Genomic DNA, 17,662 nt, shown 5'->3' with positions numbered 1-17,662 from the left:
ACCTTTAGACCCACGTTCCGCGACAATCACTAAGGTACTACCTACAATACGTACTCCTCCTACTACGGAGTCCTTACTACCTTACTTACCCTACGATCCTTCTTCCTCTCATCTCTCTTTAATCTAATCCTTCTATCTTTTCCTCTCTCACTCATTTTCTGGATTTTCTCTTTGATTGTTTCCTCCTCGAATAACCTATTCCCCCTCCCCTCTTCTCCTCATTTCTACCCACCGACTCTGCCGCTGTTCGCCCCGCCTTCGTTCCCTCCGCTGATCAAAGGAAGACTGAGACATCAAGCCTGTGACTGCGATTATCCAAGTCAGGCGCTTGCAACCTGACCCTTTCCTCGTCACCCGCCCATCTTGGCAGTCATTGCGACTCTGTCCGGTTGTGACCTGTCCTGCCACTCTTTTCAGAACGCTATTTTTGTCTGCTCCAACAATTCGTCAAATCCTACATGGAATCATCTTCTCAATAGCTCCCAATCTTGGCGGGCCCCGAGACCCCATTGCTACCTCCGCGCGGAGGAGCCCGGATTCAACACACTGTCACTTTTTTTTCTTACTCTTCATCTCTCGTTGCTTGTCAGTTGTTTAGCAGCGACCTGAACCTTTTCCCTATCGTTCCGGTCGAGTTGCTTGACGGTTGAGTGGCATATCTGTCATCTCAAAAGTTGAGCCGGCCGCTGGTTTTTTTCCCCAGCAACTTCTACCTCAATTCTATCAATAGATCAGCCACCAGAGTCTAGACCTCGAACATTATGGTTCGTTCGCGTGGTGAGTAAACGATCGTCTCCTTCCCCGAATTCCCAATGACGGTAACTGATAACCCCTTGCGTTATCAGTGCGGTCTTTCATATCGGCCTTCGGTGGCTCGTCCCGCAAGGAGAATGCCGGACAGCATCATCGTACGTCTTCAGCCTCAATCACGTTGAACAATTCTCCGTCAACATTCGAGACTCCTTCTTCCGATACACCCTCACCGATCGAAGGCTCGCCGTTGCAGTTGGCAACTAAAGCGGAACGTCGCATTTCTCGGCCACCATCGACGGTCTTCTCCCACAATCCTCCGTTGACGGAGCTTTCAGAAGACACGCCGCCAGAGCTTCAGCCGATATTCACTTACCTCAATAACCACGCGAACAAATTGTACCATGAAGGATATTTTCTGAAACTGAATGATCTGGATACCCGTATGTGCTCTCTCATGTGTCTGATCGAAACCAGCACGATCTGACTTAATTGCATTTAGAGGGCCGGCCTTGTCTCGATCGACAATGGGTTGAATGCTATGCGCAACTTATCGGAACTGTTCTTTCAGTATGGGATGCCGCTGCGCTGGACGCAGCACCAGAGGGCGAAGAAGTCCCTTCCACATTCATCAATCTGGCGGATGCTTCAATTAGAGTCGTGAGTACCAGATGAGGGGTTATAGAATTATTGGACTCTCTAACAAAAGGCAGATTGAATCCTTGCCCACCAGAAACCAAGCAATGGAGCCACTGAAGAATGTCTTGAGCATATGTTCTGCCGGGCAGAACCGGTACCTTCTGCTTTTCAATTCTTTCCATTCACTAACCCAGTGGGCCTCAGCCATTCGTCTTGCCCTGTTCGAGCACACCTCGCTCTATGAAGCGTACACAGGCTCGATCATTGCCGGCAAAGGCAAATATCTAAACAACATTCGTTCCATGCTGGAGCGCAACCGCTTCAAGCAGGAAGATTGGGCCCGTGTACGATTTGGAGCAGGAACGCCTTGGAGACGTTGCTGGTTTGTGATCTCACCTCCGAACGAGAAAGAGTACCAAAAGGCGCAGAAGTCGTTAAAGAAGTCTGCCTATGATCGGGCGCCCAGACTGGCTACCGGAGACATCAAGTTCTACGACACGAAGAAGACCAAAAAGGCGAAACCTGTTGCAACCATCACAAACGCCTATGCTGCTTACGCCATATACCCCCAGTCCAAAGCCTTGATCGATCAGTCGACTCTTGTGAAAATTGAAGGAACTGTCACAATTCATTCGAATCACGAGTCGACTTCTGAGGGGTTCGTCTTCGTCATGCCTGAGGTCCATCCTGCCATCACTGGCTTCGAAATAATGGTTCGCTTCCTCATCCCCACTTTCGACACTTTCAACCTCTACGGGCGGCCGACCCGCCTCATCGCTGCCACGAATCACATCAAGAGCATCATGTTCGCATTCCCCAATCAACGACGTTATGGATACCTGGACATCCTGGATGTAGCGAGTCTGATGCAAATGCAGGGTAGCCACACCTGGAGTGAGGCGGAATGGAGGAAGCAGCTGAAGGACGCGACAGCTCGGCGTATGGCCGCGGCAGGAAGCAGGACTAGCAGTATCTCTTCAAGGAAACCACGCTTCAGGGCCAGTCTCCCGAATCGCTACAGTAATGTGCCCGCAGGGCCCCCTCGCAACAATCACTTGTTACCCGAGAGTCGGCCAGAATACAACCAGTCTGCAGATGCCATCCTACACGAATCACCAAAAGAGGACATTGCATCCAGTTACCATGCTCGAGGCTTCTCGGATACGACAGGAATCAATGCCATGCAAAAACGCGCAGAGGCTCTGGTCATGGAGGGCTCACCAACATCTTCCGATCAGGATCTAGTGCCAGTGGACCGGGAACAGGCCGGCACTTCTAGTTTCAGTGACCGCAGCAGTGAAGAGGGCGAGTGGAAGCAACCAGTGGATCCTCGGGCCGCCGCGATTGGGGAAGATCTACGACCCCAATCCCCTCCTGACCCGGTGGCCATGCCGCCCGCATTTATGCATGCACCAGGAGAGACTCCTTCAAACCGGCCGTTGCCTTCGCCGGATCTGAGGAAGGCCAATAACAGGATGTCCGACAGCACTCTGACACAGCTCGCCGCCGCTGGAAAGATGAGTTTATCCAGCTTGGCTCTACGCTCAACGGCCCAACATGGAATCCAGGAGTCCAGTGGCACCGACAACTTCAACCGCCCACCAGCTCCGATGAATGAGAGTGCCGCATATCAACCACAGAGCTCACCAGCACCAGATAATTTGAACAACGTCTTCGGTCCACCACTTGTCAAGCCGAACGCAGGTGATCTTCATCTAGACGCTACAAAAGCTGTGAGAAGGAAGCCTGTGCCTTCGCAGCAGCCCAGAGAGTTTGACGCTACCAGTCCCACGGAGCCCAGCTACGATGACCTGCGCCATACAGTGGACGAAGAAGCTCTGAACCGAGTTGGTTCCCGTCAGCTGTCATTCCCTTCGCCCGTCAAAGAACGCCAACCGGATGATGAGAGCGTCTACGATGACGCTTCCACAACTTCCCCTGACTATGCCAGTACGCACGAGTCGGTGTATAGCAAAAAGTCCGTCAAGTCCGTTCCAAAGCCCAGGATGGGGGTCATGAAGACCGTGGGAACGGAACCCAAGAAGGATCTTGTCATTGGGGACGCCCGTTATACGCTGGACGAGCCGTCGCGAACAAATGCGGACATTCCAACGGTGGATTTCGGGCCAACACTTACCTACCTGCCCACCACTGGACGCCCGAGCACATCGGACACTCTGAAGAAGTTTACCCATCACAGGACCGATTCAGATGCCACGGAAAAACAGCGCTATGCGGTGCCGACACATCCCATGGACCACGCTCATTCCAGGTCTCCCAGTCAGGACGAATACCGGCGGAGTATTCTATGGCAGCCGGGCATGGCACGCCCAACCACCCCTGGGGGCGGTCTTACCCCAGAACAATTCGTGCAGCAACGAGCTGCCCCTAGCCCGCCAATCCATCTACACCATCACCGGGCAACTTCTACGTCTCCTTCACCTCGGAGACCTCTTTCGGGAGACTGGATGGCTCATACTCGCTCCCAGTCTCAGATGACTATTTCCAGAGATCCCCCTCCTCGGCCCCATTCCCGTGGCGCTAGTAGCATGATGAACTACAATGATATTTCATCCCACCTCTCCGCTCGGGAGCAGGAGCACGTGGCTCGTATGACAGGATCGTCCTTCTTTGATCTCTCTAACGACAAGAGCAAACAGGCACCTCCCGTTGACCCAATGGGCCTTGTTGGTGCAATTGATGCTCGAGAGCGTGAGAAGAAGAGTATCAAGGAAGGAATGTCGAATCAGCTGGTGCAGCACGCTATTGCGCAGCGCCAACAACACTGGCAGCACCAACAGCAGCAGCAGCTTGCCACAACACCTCCTCACAATTACGGGCTACAAAGTGGCCTTCAAAGCAGTGTGTACAATCTCCCGGCGGCGAGTCACACTTGGGATGCTCTCAACCAATCTTACCGTGCTGATGAGCCTCGCCGTCAATCTTGGTATGGGCCATTTGCGTCTCAGCCACCCCAAACGCCGCCAATGTATCCCCAAAGCCAGCCTCTGAACCAGCAAGCTGGCTACTTTGGCAGCGCAAACCCTTTGCATTATTAGTTCACTCGTTCCTGATACACTTTTGACCCTCCTTCCTTTTCCTAGATCCCTTCTCTCTTTCTCCTCTTCTCCGAATCACTCGGTTCCTTTTGTCGTCTTATATCAGCGTCTGCGCTCTCTTTCAGATATTATGATTTTTTTTTTCTTTTTTTCTGCTTTTTTTCAATTGTGCCTCAAAAGGGCTTCCAACTATGCCAGCTTTTCTGACGCGCCCTAGAACTAGACTGTCTAGATTCCTACACGGGATTTCACTTGCTATTTTCTCCCCATTTACTTTGCTACAGCACTTGCTCCGTCGCATTACGCATTGAATGGAGTTGTGAGAGCAGGTCTGGCGTCTTCGGTACTGCTCCAGTTGCTCATCGTTCTTTCGTGTCTTTTTACGTCGTTGCGGCGTTGGACTGACTTCTACTCATTGGGAAAGACTATTCTATCGTGCTTGGGGTCTTCGGCTTACTGGGCTGGTTTCATGTACATAGGACGCATTACATACAACTGGGCAGGATACTAACCTGGCTTTTATCACCCTGTCAAACTTTTCATTACTCAGTTCTGTGATCTTTACTTCTTTATACTTGTTACTATTTGGTCACAACACAAGGTGAAGCTCGTAAGAGTGAAATCAACATTTCTGTGATCTGCTATGTATGCTCTGTGAAAATCGACTGTACTCCCTGCGAGTATATAAAAAAACAACGATGCAATACTGGAGAGTCCCGAAACGCCTTGGCTACCTGTAATCCCTATCACTTCTTCGACAAGACACTCCTTGTATCAACCACAGTCCAGATTTTCACTTCGATATGAGAGTGATATAACTTCTATTTTTCTCTTTGGATTTTCTTTGTGCTTCCTGGATAATATGGACGACACTCAGCTTGCATGCAACTTCTTCACTCTCTGGGCACCCTCGTACAAACCACGGTCGATGGCCGCGGCAACGGTCAAAGTACCACCGATGATGGCACAGACGCCCGTCAGGAAACCCGAGAGGGTCTTGGGGCGGGCCTCGCGGTTGATGACCTTCATCGGCGAGATGTCGTAGTTGAAGAAGACGCCGGGAATGCCGTTAGAGGCGTGCAGGCGTTCCTTGTGCCCTTCGTCTGCGGCGTCGCCACCGCGCAGGGACCGCTTGTGCGAGGTCACGGAGTACTGGTGCGTTTCGATGCTGCCTGCGGCGCCGTAGGTGATGCCGTGGGAGCCGAGGGGGGTCTGGTCGTGTGCGTTGTGGACGGAGGACGAGAAGAGCGGGTCCCAGCCTAGGGGCAGGTAGGACGTTGAGACGACCTTGACGAAGTAGACGAAGTTGTAGGCCGGGTCGTTTGTCTCCTGGCTCGTGTCGTCGAGTGGGTTGGTGTGGTGGTGGTCTGTCCACTGCCAGCGGTCGGAGAGCTCGTCGGGGAGCTGGGGGCCGAAGCGCAGCTGGTGGATCTGGTGGGTCATGGTGTGTTTTTCGTTGTCCGGGAGCTCGAGGTCGAGGTAGTTTTGCAGGTCGTGCGCGTGGACGTTGCCGCTGGTGAAGCTGCGGCCGGGGGCGATATGAAAGTTGCCGACGACCTTGTTGACGCGCAGGACGCCCTCGATGCGGCAGCCTTCGCGGCGTTGGGCGTCGATGCGCGCGGCGTAGCCCTCCCGTTCGCACTGCTCGATGTTGGCGCCCTTGCCAAAGGCCCAGTTCTTGGCTGCGTAGGCTTCGCGCACTTCGTCGCACGTGTTGCAGCAGCCTTCTTTGAGGGAGCCGGGGAGCGGGTCGGCGCCGCCGCAGTCGCCGCAGTAGTTCGGGTCGAGGTGTTTGGCGCTTTCCTCTTTTGAGTGGCTGAGGGACGCAGGCAATTGTTAGCGATGGGCGACAATGGTAAAAAAAGGAATTGGCTGCTTACAGGTCCAGAGCTTGAACATCCAGCACACGGCCTCCCTCGGCAGGCGAACTCAGGCGCACCTTGTTAACGCCATGTGCCACGCCAACTTGCTGTTCGCCCGAAACGTCCATCACATCAAGGGTTAAAAGCTCGCATGGTAGTCGGGGGAAGGTGATGTTCATGTGAATCTCCATTCGTTCTCCTGTCCAATGCCAACGTTTGCATCAGTCCTTATTTCCATGTCCTCTTTCCCTCGTAGGTCCATACCTCTCGACTTGTCAACAACCAATTCTGGAAGAACAACCACTCGTCTATAATCCAGCCATTCTCCCCAAACTAGATACAGGACGACTACCAACGAGGCCAGCGTGATGATACCTCCGGAGGTGGTACGGATGCGAGCATCCTCGACTGTTTTGGCGAAAGCATCAAGCCTCGTAAATCGCGACTTGGCAGGCATTTCTTCAATGAGCGACGATCATAAGGTCGAAAAAGGAGACGATGTTGAGCAGCAGCTCGACGAATTGATCAGCAATAACTAGCGCCCGCGCCGAGGGGAATCTATAGCGGAGGTATTCAATGTCAATAAAGCTCAATTGGTACCTCTTTGAGTAGTTTGGAATCACAGCACGTAAATAAAACGGCACAGGAGGCATCGACGCAACTTACAGGTCAGTAAGGTCACTCGGCGAAACAAACCATCAGCAATGACAAGATTGAGAGTCGTGAAGTTTCTCCTCATCAAGTCTGGCTTTGGGAACAAGCTGTCCTGATGAATCCCAAAACGAACTAAGCATCGGCTTTACTCTAGTCGACGCTAAAAGGTGATGGACAGCGCGTATCAAGTACAACTGATAAGCCACGCAATCCGGCTGTATCGGTATTGGTATTTCAAAAAGGACAGAGAGCAATTGCTGATTGGTGCATGGAGCCCACTGAATCTCAGTCTCACACACAGCTTGATACAGTCACGTGGTATACAGCATAGAATCGAGTACGGTACTCCATTCTCTTCAGAGGGACATTGTCAACAAATGGCGAGCTGAGATCCGAGAAATAAATCGTGTCTTTTATGTTAGATTGCACTATAAGCTAGGTGGGATTCATATTCGGTCTTGCTTGTCACAGCCAAAAAAAAAAAAGGAAGGCAAAAAAAAGATGAATGCAAAAAATTGCCTCCGGGGAGGATCGAACTCCCGACCTTGAGATATCCCAGAAGTACTCTTCCGGTCATATGTGAGATATGAGACTCACGTGATAACCAACTACACCACAGAGGCAATTGTTGAGAGACAGCGCTGGAAATTTGTAATATGACCTGAATCGTGGTATGCCTAACTAGTCGGGGCTTGATATGGTCTAGCTCAGGCATCAGTAACGTCCAGAACAAGTCCGCCCACGTGACCAGGCTGGAGCCTGCCGAAATGCTTTTGATTCACGTCACTTTTTGTTCTTTACTTTTGTCCGACAGCCTCAAACCCCAACTGGAGGTTCACACTGCCTCCTTCATCTCCTCAAAAACATACAACTCCATCAGCTTATCTCTTGAAACCTCATACTTGAAATAATCCGCCTTCTGTTTCTCCTCACTCACCTATTTCCGTCGTTGCATGTCGAGTCTTTAAGTGGAACTCGGTTCCTTCGAGGCGCGCCGCGCATTTTCGCCTCTTACCCACCCTGAAGTCCTTCCAACGTTCACTTTCAGCCCATTCCACTTCCCCTACAGCTACGACTTTCCTTGACATTGAAACATCATGAAAGGAAAGGGCTCTCGAGCTCGCTCCGGCGCTTCAGATCGCGGAGGTATTCGCAAGCGGGGTTCGACACGAATTGACCGAGATGGTGACCTTTCTATGGATGGGGGCGCCGCTCGAGGGCGCGGAAAGAGGGCGCGCGGCGACACAGGCCGTGCGACTCCGGCTGGTGGACGGCCTCAGGCTCGGGACAGGACTTTGAATGCGATTCAGAAAGCGATCGCCAGTAACGCGGACTCGCAAGCGAATATCCGGCAGGGAACTCGAGGAGCGGGATTGGAACAGGTCAGCGTTCGTGGCTGGAAACAGAGCAAGGCGGCTTCCAATCGCGATGGAGGCCTTGAGAGTCTCATCGCTTTCCTCGAGAAAAAACTCACTACACCCGATTCGAAAGCTGGCGCCCGCGCAAGAATAACAAAGGTATGTGCAACACCAGAATTGGCGGTCACCGACAGCAAAAAGGCGCAGCGGTCGTACTCTCCGGTCTGTTCTCGTCTTCTCCAGGCATGGTACTTCAGAACGACGATCGGCAACGTCTAGGGTTTTTTTCTTGAGCGTTTGTTTGTTTGGGTGACTGCGGTTTCAAGGTCTCTTAAGCCTTGCTAACTTTCACTAGTCGCGTGTTGAAGGCGACTCTATAATAGTGTCTATCCGACCCGAATTGTTGGATAGAATGCTTCAGATCAATGGTTTTAGTTTTGCGGGTGCGCCTCTTACGATCGAAGCGTACGGGCCGTCCGCGAATGGGTTGACGGATCAACCGATGCTCTCGGATATCGCGCAAAATGGCGGTGCTCCCTCGACCGCCGATACCAAGAGCAAGATGACTGCGATATTGGGCAAGCGATATTATCAACAGACAAAATTGCTTGACCTTTCCAAGCTGGGCAGCGACCCCGATCTTTTGGCGATGGGCATCTTCAATAGCACATCCACCGAGTCCAAGTTCTTCCCTGCCCTGATGAAAGTTTGGGAGATGAGCTTCGACAATTCTACAACAAGGCGTGAGGCCGTCGAGAGTGTCAGTCTGGCAGACAACCAACTCGCAAACATCACAGTCGTTACAAGTTTAGCCCAGACGATCCCCGACTTGAAAAACCTGGATCTCTCGAACAATAACTTCAAAGACGCGCAGTCCTTGATCGGCTGGCGATGGAAGTTCCGGAACCTCGAATTCCTCGACCTTACTGGTACTCCTTTTAGCGCTGATCCTACCTTCAAGGACACAATGATGAAGTGGTATCCGAAATTACGAGTGTTGAACAATGTTGAAGTTCGGACCGCGGAGGAGATCGCCGCCCAGAAGAAAACACCGATTCCCGTTCAGCCACCTCACTTCTTGGATGAATCGCAAATCGCGGAGAACTTTGTCCGGGCTTTCTTTGTTGGTTATGACAATGACCGCAACGACCTTCTCAACGGCGTTTACGACAATCACTCGACTTTCTCCTTGAACGTTAACACATCCGCGCCGAGGGCTCAACAGACTGAGACCGCTGGCTGGGATCCTTACATCAAAAAGAGCAGAAACTTACTCAAGATCAACCACCTTCCAGCTAGGATGTCTCGCGCTTATCTCGGCGTGGAGAAGATTCGTGAAGTCTGGAATAGTCTCCCCAAAACTAAACACCCTGAGGTGGCAGCTCACCCGAACGAATGGCTCATCGAATGCTTTCCCGTACCGGGTCTTCCTGATCCGTCCGGGCAGAGCGGCACTGGAGTGGGTGGTCTCTTGATCATGGTTCATGGGAAATTTGAGGAGCTTAGTGATGGAAAAGTTGAGGTGCGCAGTTTTGATAGGACATTTATCATTGGTCCTGGTGGAGGAGTAGGGGGTATCAGAGTGATCAGTGACGTTCTTTGTCTGAGAGCATACGGAGGACATGAGGCATGGATGCCCGAAACGCCAACGGCCCCTCAGTCGGTTCAGCCAGCAATTCAGCCAGCAGCTCCCCCAGCAGCCCCGGAAGGCTATGGTATGCCGTTGCCCGGGAAGCCCGAGGCGCAGGTTCAGCAAGAACAGCTGGTGATGCAGATGAGCACGAAGACCAACATGACTTTACAGTACTCCGAAATGGCACTATCAGGAAATGGTTGGAACATGGAGGCTGCTCTGAAGAACTTTGAACAACTCAAGGTGAGTTTACCCAAACTCGTCCATGTCGACGATACATTATAACTAACTACGTTGGCATCTGCAGGCACAAGGAACATTGCCTCCGGAAGCTTTTCTTCCTGGAACGGTCTAAATCTTGAAACGATCACCATCTCAATGTTCTTGATCAGCCTCTTCAATGTCATTCAACGCACCACAAAAAGAAACAGGTGCGGTAGCTCGGAGTACAGATTCTATTCGTACCATATGGGTGGTTAGCTTTTCTGCATGGCTTTGGCGAATGGTTTGGCTTCATAATTGCCATTTGGGTTTATCTCGCTTTATTGTTGTTTTGAAAAGAGCGTTATCCGACTGGATGCTACGATATCATGTCCGCATAGAAGAGAAAATAAATACATCAGCCGCTTTCTGCTGCGGTATTCACACTACAGCAACAATTTTCTTGAGAGGTAGATGGGAACCACTAGTATGATCATGACATTTGGCACGGACCCTGAGCTTCCAATGTCACAGCCATTATAATGTTTTGGTAATTCTGGCTCAAGTCCTGTTGTAGATAGTAGACACTTCTGAGAATCAGCAATAATGTTAAATGCCTGAACGCCAAGGCATACGCTAAGCTGCTCCGCGCCAATATTGATTTATCGACAGCTATCCGCAGTCAATACACTCAAAGCGCCTTCATTTAATCTCGCTCTCCAAATTTCCCACCGATCCCGTTTCTTCTCGCTTGGGCTAACCGGCAGATGGTTACTCGTCGCAGCTGCAGCATGTGCCCTGCGTGTACCCTTAAGAGCTAATGGAATGTCCGTCTCGACTCCCACCTCCTCTACCGGCCCTATGCCACCCAACGGCCCGGCGGACCTCGATCCATTGGATGCAGGTGAGAACACCGACCTGTTCTAATTCCAGTCAAACGGACTTGCTAATAACCCGTCATGACATAGCTGATTATGACCCAATCGACCACTTAAACGCGATTTTCTCCCACCCCTCCACCCTCTCCTCCGTGTCCCAGGTTTCTCAAACCCTCCGTGAATATGAAGACGAGCTCGACAATGACATTGCCACCCTGGTGGAGGAGCAGGTCACCTCCAATGCCGAGAGCGTGGAGCGCATTCAGGCAGCCAAGGCTGATCTGACGGAGCTGTTCAAGAAAATCGACGATGTGCGCGACCGCGCATCCAAGACGGAACAAGCGATCACGGAGATGACGGCGGACATCAAGCAGCTGGACAATGCGAAGAAGAATCTGACGCAGTCCATGACTGCACTCAAGAGACTACAGATGCTGACGACGGCGTACGACCAGCTCCGTGCGCTGAGCAAGACGAGGCAGTACCGGGACTGCGCCCAGCTGCTGCAGGCGGTGATTCAGCTGATGGCGCACTTCAAGTCGTACCGATCGATTGACCAGATTGCGCTCTTGAGTAGGAACGTGGCTGATATTCAGCGGGAATTGCTGGAACAGGTCTGTGAGGACTTTGAGCTGGCGTTCGCCAAAGGGGAAGTGGCTCAGAATCGAGTCACGCTATCGGAGGGCTGTCAGGTCATGGATGCCTTGGGGGAGAGCGCGAGATCCAGGCTGGTGACCTGGTATTGCAATTTCCAGTTGCGGGAATATCGGCAGGTCTTCCGGAATAACGAAGAGGCGGGCTCGTTGGACAATATCTCCCGGAGGTATTCGTGGTTCCGGCGCATTCTGAAGATTTACGATGAGGAGTATGCGGCGATCTTCCCGGCGTCTTGGAGGGTCAATGAGATTCTGGCAAATGTCTTCTGCGAGGGAACCCGCGAGGATTTCAAGGGGATTCTGTCCCGATCTGTTCGGAACGGCCAAACGCTCGATGTTAATTTGCTACTCTCTTGTCTTCAGGAGACCCTGGACTTTGAGCATTCCCTTGAGCGCCGTTTTGCTAGCCCAGCCCGGCCCTCCACTGACACCTTGGCCTCAGCCGAGACTCCTGTCTTCGGCCAGGCTATTTCGGAGGCATTCGAACCATACCTGAGCGTATGGGTTGAAGCTCAAGACAAGCAGCTGGCTGCGCTTATACCCAAGTACCGGCAGCAACCCATTAGGCCACCGGAGGAGGAATTCGATTCCAACGTCGTAATATCCTCATCTACAGAACTCTTTACTTTCTACAGACATTCCCTACAGCAGTGTGCGAAGCTCTCCACCGGCGGCAGCCTTGCTGACCTGGCCAAGGTCTTTGCCAAGTATCTGGATCAGTATGCGCAGCAAGTCCTTCTGAATTATATCAGCGAGCGGCCGACAGGACATACACCGTCAAATGTGCCGTCCTTGGAAGACCTCATCTTGGTCCTCAATACAGCCGATTACTGCTACACCACTTGCAACCAGTTGGAAGAGAAGATCAAAGGCAGACTCGACAAGAACCTCAAACAAAGCGTGGACCTGCAAAGTCAAGCAGACTCTTTCATGGGCATTGCATCTGCCGCAATTAGGGGTCTTGTCCGGAAAGTCGAGATCAACTTAGAACCCTCCTGGCGCGAAATGCGCAATACTCCCTGGAGTCGGCTCGAGGCCGTCAGTGACCAAAGCTCTTATGTTGGGGAGCTTCTGTCCAAGATCCAGGCCACATTTTCGGAAACTCTGCAGTTCTTGCATAAGCAGCAGTATGCTAGAGCGTTCGCCGACCATGTTGTAGAGCTCGTGTCGACCCAGTTTATCTCGAATATATTCCAATGCAAGCCTATTACGGAGACTGGCGCCGAGCAGGTATGTTCTACGCCTCTCACTTTGTGAAATGTTGTTGATTGAAGGCTAACGTACATGACCAGATGCTTCTGGACACATATACTCTCAAAACCGGCCTTTCCTCCCTCCTGCCCGCACCAGCCCCAGCAAGTTTCGTAAAGCGCGTCAACACCAGCTTCTCAAAGATCGAAACCCTCCTCAAAACCCTGCAAGTGCACCCGTCACCCCCGGAAGCGCTCGTTCAAGCATACCTCATCCACATTGCGGACCGCAACAACGCAAACTTCCGCAAGATCCTCGACCTCAAGGGCATCCGCAGCCGCCAGGAGCAGAACCACCTCGTGGAGCTATTCCAGATCCACCGCGCCTCCGATCGCTACGCCTCGAATCTCCAGCAGAGCAACCCCGTCCTGACAGCCATGCAGACCACTCCTGCCCCCTCATCGACATCCGTCTCCCAGGGGCTGGGACTAGGAGCCGCGGCGTCCATTGGCGCCTCGAATCTACCTACTCGCTTTGACCCGTCCATGCTCGGGTCCGCCCTCATCTCAGCGGCCAAGGATGGCGTCGACCGATTTGGCACGCCGATGAGTTCGTCCAGCGTGACTAATCCTGGTGGCAGTAACGGCGCAGCATCGACTTCTACGCCTTCTGGAACGATGGGACAGGGGCAGGGTCAAGGTGGAGACATGAGCTCAAATTTGAACGAGAATTTGAAGAATATTGGAAAATTCTTCCGGAGAGATCTGGGAGGGTTTGGTGGGAGGTTTGGCGGTAGTTGAGGATGGTTGTATTCGCTTGTTGGAACCAGTAGAGACTATATATCCCCATGGAGAAATGTACTTTTTACACATCACAAGTATTGCGCTTCGATACCAGGAACATGGGCAAAGAAGGTCTCTTTATGGACAAAGATAATATTCATTCATGGAAGGACTACCTGCTACAGCAAAGTCCAACTCAGGTACTGAAATACTACAGGTGCAATTGCTGATTAAGTCTACGAAAGGTGTGCGTCAAGATTATCCTGTAACCACAATCAGCATCCAGTCATAAATGGGCAAGTGCATGTGATGGCAAAGAGGCAATAGATAGAAGTAGGCGTCATCAAAAAATTAGAGTGTTTGTTGTTGCGAGTTTTTGATCTTCAAGGCACCCTCAAGGGGCTCCGAGTTAAAAAATATAATCATCCGCCAGGACAGGGAATGTGCAGGTGTAGGAAAGAGGAGGGAAAATGAAGGGAGAATGCTGGCTTACCTGCTACTCATCGAAAGATGGTGGAGCGTGTCTACGTCCACATCTAGATGAGAATGAAAAGTCCACAAAATCCATGATAGTCATTTTTCATTAGTCCGACCGTCAAGATCGGACATGGAATGGTCTAATACATGGCAACTGTAGCTCGCGCAGGAAATTTGCGACAAGTTTAGTCGAAGAGGCCGAAGCCCATGTCTTCGTCGGACTCCTCGGCCTCCTCTTCCTTCTTCTCCTCAGCAGCAGGAGCAGCACCACCGGCAGCGGGGGCGGCAGCGGCAGGAGCGGCGGAAGCGTAAGCGTCAGGGTTGGCGATACGGTCCTTGAGCTCCTCAATCTCGGGCCAGCTGTAGTCGGTCTCGACGGCGACGGCGAGAACCTTCTTGTAGCCGTTGACGAGAGAGTGCATGATGGAGGGCAGAGTGGGGTAGTTGAGGGCCAGGGAGACCGTGGTGATGGTCTGGATGGCGCTGCTGAAAGCATCGAGGAGCTGAGACTCCTCAATGTCCAGGACATCGGCGGGGAAGCACTGGCCGTTGTCGTACACCTGGGCGATGGTCATACCGTAGGTGAAGGGCGAGATGTTCAGCATGTTCAGCAAGGTGGCCTCAGAGGGACCGACCTTGGCACCGGCCTCAACGAGCTTCAGATCGGTGGTAATTTCAATGGTACCACGAGCAATCTTGGTGGGGACACCGAGAGCCTGGAAGAAAGAGGTCTTGCCGGGTTCCATACCGGTGTTACCAGCGGGAATCCAGACGTCGGCGGGAGCGACGGCACCAGCACGAGCGGGAGCAGCAACACGGTTGGCCAGGATCTTGGTCTTGACATCCTTCAGGTCACCGTTGGTGAAGATGAAACCAACATTGCCTATCATAGAGAAGTCAGCAGACAATTCCATATCCCATTGTTTCCCGTCCCGCATGGGTAAATGTATTCCACTCACCCTTGACGTGAGGAAGCAGACGCTCGTACTCCGGGTTGTCGGTGATGAAGCCCTTGATGGCACGGCGAACCTGGATTTATGGTCAATGGCTGTGGAAACAGTAAGATCAGGACGATCAAACATACCATAGTGTTCTTACCCATCAGGACGACGGCCTGACCACGGAGAGCGACACGGATCTCGTGCATCTGCTGAGAGCTGACATTGTCGACACCGACAATAAAGACCGTGTTGTACTCATCGAGAAGGCTCTTGAGCTTCTCGAAGTAAGCGGTCTTGGAAGCAGACTTGCCCCCCATGTCTTCTTAATTCGTTGAAGATAGGTTATTTAAGGGCAAGGAGAAATTTCGTGAAAATTTGATGTTGTCCGATATGAATCGTGACGTTGAAAGTTCATCGAGAGAATTTCCGCCGGCGGTCATTTTGGGGAAATTCTTCGTGTGGATTAGCGAAGCGAAGCGATCACGTGAGCTCCACCCGCCGCGGTGCAAAAATGCCCAATGCAGCGTTAGGGCCGAGGTCAGTGTATATGCATGTACGGAGTAGCTGTCACGAGTCGACGACTTATACAAGTCTCGTTGGGGTCTGATCGCTTGCATCGATCTGTTTCTCGGATTTGGTCGTTGTGCTTGAACAATCATCTAGTCAAATCTACAAAATTGTTGGGTGTATAATTCACGACCCGTACCTCTCTCAATATGGTTGTCAACTATCAACATCCGATTCAATGCATCAGATATGTAGAGAGGCAAACAGCTGGTTTCCACAATCTGTTTGTCGCTTCTGCTGGCTCGAAAATATACACCTACGCTGCTGAGACCGGAAAACAGCTCGCTATCTGGCCCGAGGCTGCCCATGCAGCAGATTCTACAGCAGTCGGTGTAGCACCAAGCCCTGAAGGGGACGAGCCATCAGCTAAGAAGAGAAAGGTGTCTCCAGCCCCGGAGCAGACAGAAAAAGCATCAGAGTCGAACGGTCAATCGAAAACCTCAACCGCTTGGTCAACGATCCCCATCTTGGCCGTGTCCTCTGACGGCAACTATGTGGTTGCCGTCACTGGTGAAGACAAGTGTCTTCGTGTCTTTGAGATAGAAAAAAGTGGCCATCTCAAGCAATTGAGCGAAAGGTATATCTGTTATTGATTGTTTATAATATAAGCGAAATGCTTACGCTCTGGTAGGCACATGCCCAAGCGGCCATCTGCGATCGCCTTGGTGGACGATGATGGGACAATCCTGTGTGGGGATAAATTCGGGGATGTCTATTCTTTACCACTGATCGACACTGGGAAATCAAGTATCGCGCCCAAAGTCCCTGCCAAAATGAAGCGGAATCAGCCAGCAGCAACGACTTTGACTGTTCACAGTAAGCGAAACTTGGCTTCGCTGGAACAGCAGTTGCGACATTATGGACAGAAAGAGAAGACCGCAGAAGAAAAGCCTACGTCTGCCTTTGAACTTCATTTAATCCTTGGGCATGTGTCGATGCTCACAGACTTAGCCTACGTATCCATCCCAGTGGATACAGCTTCGGGCCGAAAGCGATCATACATCTTGACTGCGGACCGCGATGAACATATTCGTGTTTCTCGCGGGCCGCCTCAAGCGCATATCATTGAGAACTACTGCCTGGGACACACCTCGTTCGTTAGTAGCTTGTGCGTTCCCGAGTGGGCACAGGAATATCTTATTTCAGGCGGAGGTGACGATCACTTGCTTGTATGGAGATGGAATGAAGGCCGTCTGGCACACAAGGCCCCCTTGGCTGAAGAAGGCACGGGTTCTGAAGTGATTGTTCGTGGTATCTGGGCCCTGTCACTTACCAAGCCCCCAAGCTCTCAGGAGAATGCGAACATCATCCTCGTTGCATTAGACGGGTAAGTTCATTCATACGGTTCATGAATGAGACTCATGATTCATTCCAGGTCCTCGAAGCTTCTTTGCTTTACACTTGAGTCTGATGGCTCGCTGAAAGCACAGAACTCCATCCAGGCTTCTGGCAACATACTTGACCTGACAGTTCCTGCCGACCACAGCTCGATTCTAATTTCCATCGACGCAGTGCGGGAGGCCGGGTCCACACAAGATTGGAGAACTACTCCTCCCTCGCCGCCGACCTTGGTCGAGGCGTTCCGCTTGAAGCCAGCGTCAGAGGGTCTCGATTGGGAGCCCACATCAGAGGCGATCACTGCACAGATAAATTCCGAAGGTACCTCCGAGATATCAGCAGACCTCGAAGATAAGCAGAAGGAGTTGAACGATTCGTTGTATGGTTTGGGCAATCTGCGGAAAAAGAACCATGGCGAGGACGACTAATACTTAAAGATAAACTGTACAATATTTCAATCAGCATAGAATCTTGCAGAAATACTGAGCTGTCTCACTATGCTTTCTTTTCGTAGGACGAGTGTTTTAAGAGCTTCTGATACTGCGATTTGAGTACACTCTGCAAGATCGATCGATCACTGGCTTGCTGCCGGCTGGGCCCACACTCTAGATACAGCCCGAGGCTCCGAGCAGTTAACTACTGAATGTCACCCCGCCTCAGACCATTTTTCTGTTTA

The 17,662-nt window shown here is 51.8% G+C and overlaps 6 protein-coding genes across 6 annotated transcripts; 4 read left to right on the top strand and 2 right to left on the bottom strand.

Annotated features, from left to right (window-relative positions):
* Positions 1 to 761: 761 nt before the first annotated feature.
* On the top strand, positions 762 to 4,448 carry CDV56_103934 (PH domain protein; the record flags this gene model as incomplete). The annotated part of the gene is made up of 4 exons (XM_026757553.1): positions 762 to 777; positions 846 to 1,193; positions 1,253 to 1,410; positions 1,464 to 4,448. The coding sequence occupies 4 exons, from the start codon at positions 762 to 764 to the stop codon at positions 4,446 to 4,448; spliced, it is 3,507 nt and encodes a 1,168-aa protein (XP_026611525.1).
* An 873-nt stretch (positions 4,449 to 5,321) lies between these two features.
* Positions 5,322 to 6,767, bottom strand: CDV56_103692 (retrograde cargo receptor ERV46; the record flags this gene model as incomplete). The annotated part of the gene is made up of 3 exons (XM_026757311.1): positions 5,322 to 6,264; positions 6,329 to 6,509; positions 6,575 to 6,767. 3 exons carry the CDS (start codon positions 6,765 to 6,767, stop codon positions 5,322 to 5,324), a joined length of 1,317 nt encoding a protein of 438 aa, XP_026611524.1.
* A 1,294-nt stretch (positions 6,768 to 8,061) lies between these two features.
* CDV56_103326 (mRNA export factor mexA) lies at positions 8,062 to 10,310 on the top strand (the record flags this gene model as incomplete). The annotated part of the gene is made up of 3 exons (XM_026756945.1): positions 8,062 to 8,481; positions 8,678 to 10,198; positions 10,263 to 10,310. 3 exons carry the CDS (start codon positions 8,062 to 8,064, stop codon positions 10,308 to 10,310), a joined length of 1,989 nt encoding a protein of 662 aa, XP_026611523.1.
* A 707-nt stretch (positions 10,311 to 11,017) lies between these two features.
* On the top strand, positions 11,018 to 13,681 carry CDV56_102941 (putative GARP complex subunit Vps53; the record flags this gene model as incomplete). Its single annotated transcript, XM_026756560.1, has 3 exons — positions 11,018 to 11,060; positions 11,125 to 12,920; positions 12,983 to 13,681. The coding sequence occupies 3 exons, from the start codon at positions 11,018 to 11,020 to the stop codon at positions 13,679 to 13,681; spliced, it is 2,538 nt and encodes an 845-aa protein (XP_026611522.1).
* A 644-nt stretch (positions 13,682 to 14,325) lies between these two features.
* CDV56_102718 (60S ribosomal protein uL10) lies at positions 14,326 to 15,398 on the bottom strand (the record flags this gene model as incomplete). Its single annotated transcript, XM_026756337.1, has 3 exons — positions 14,326 to 15,023; positions 15,100 to 15,169; positions 15,225 to 15,398. The coding sequence occupies 3 exons, from the start codon at positions 15,396 to 15,398 to the stop codon at positions 14,326 to 14,328; spliced, it is 942 nt and encodes a 313-aa protein (XP_026611521.1).
* Positions 15,399 to 15,797: 399 nt separating this feature from the next.
* Positions 15,798 to 17,414, top strand: trm82 (putative tRNA methyltransferase; the record flags this gene model as incomplete). The annotated part of the gene is made up of 3 exons (XM_026756087.1): positions 15,798 to 16,225; positions 16,280 to 16,975; positions 17,024 to 17,414. 3 exons carry the CDS (start codon positions 15,798 to 15,800, stop codon positions 17,412 to 17,414), a joined length of 1,515 nt encoding a protein of 504 aa, XP_026611520.1.
* Between the last annotated feature and the right edge of the window lie 248 nt (positions 17,415 to 17,662).

Source organism: Aspergillus thermomutatus (genome assembly GCF_002237265.1).
Source record: "Aspergillus thermomutatus strain HMR AF 39 chromosome Unknown NODE_222, whole genome shotgun sequence".
Lineage (NCBI taxonomy): Eukaryota > Fungi > Ascomycota > Eurotiomycetes > Eurotiales > Aspergillaceae > Aspergillus > Aspergillus thermomutatus.
The sequence above is the reverse complement of the archived record's forward strand: the minus strand, read 5'-3'. Positions and strand labels throughout refer to the sequence as shown.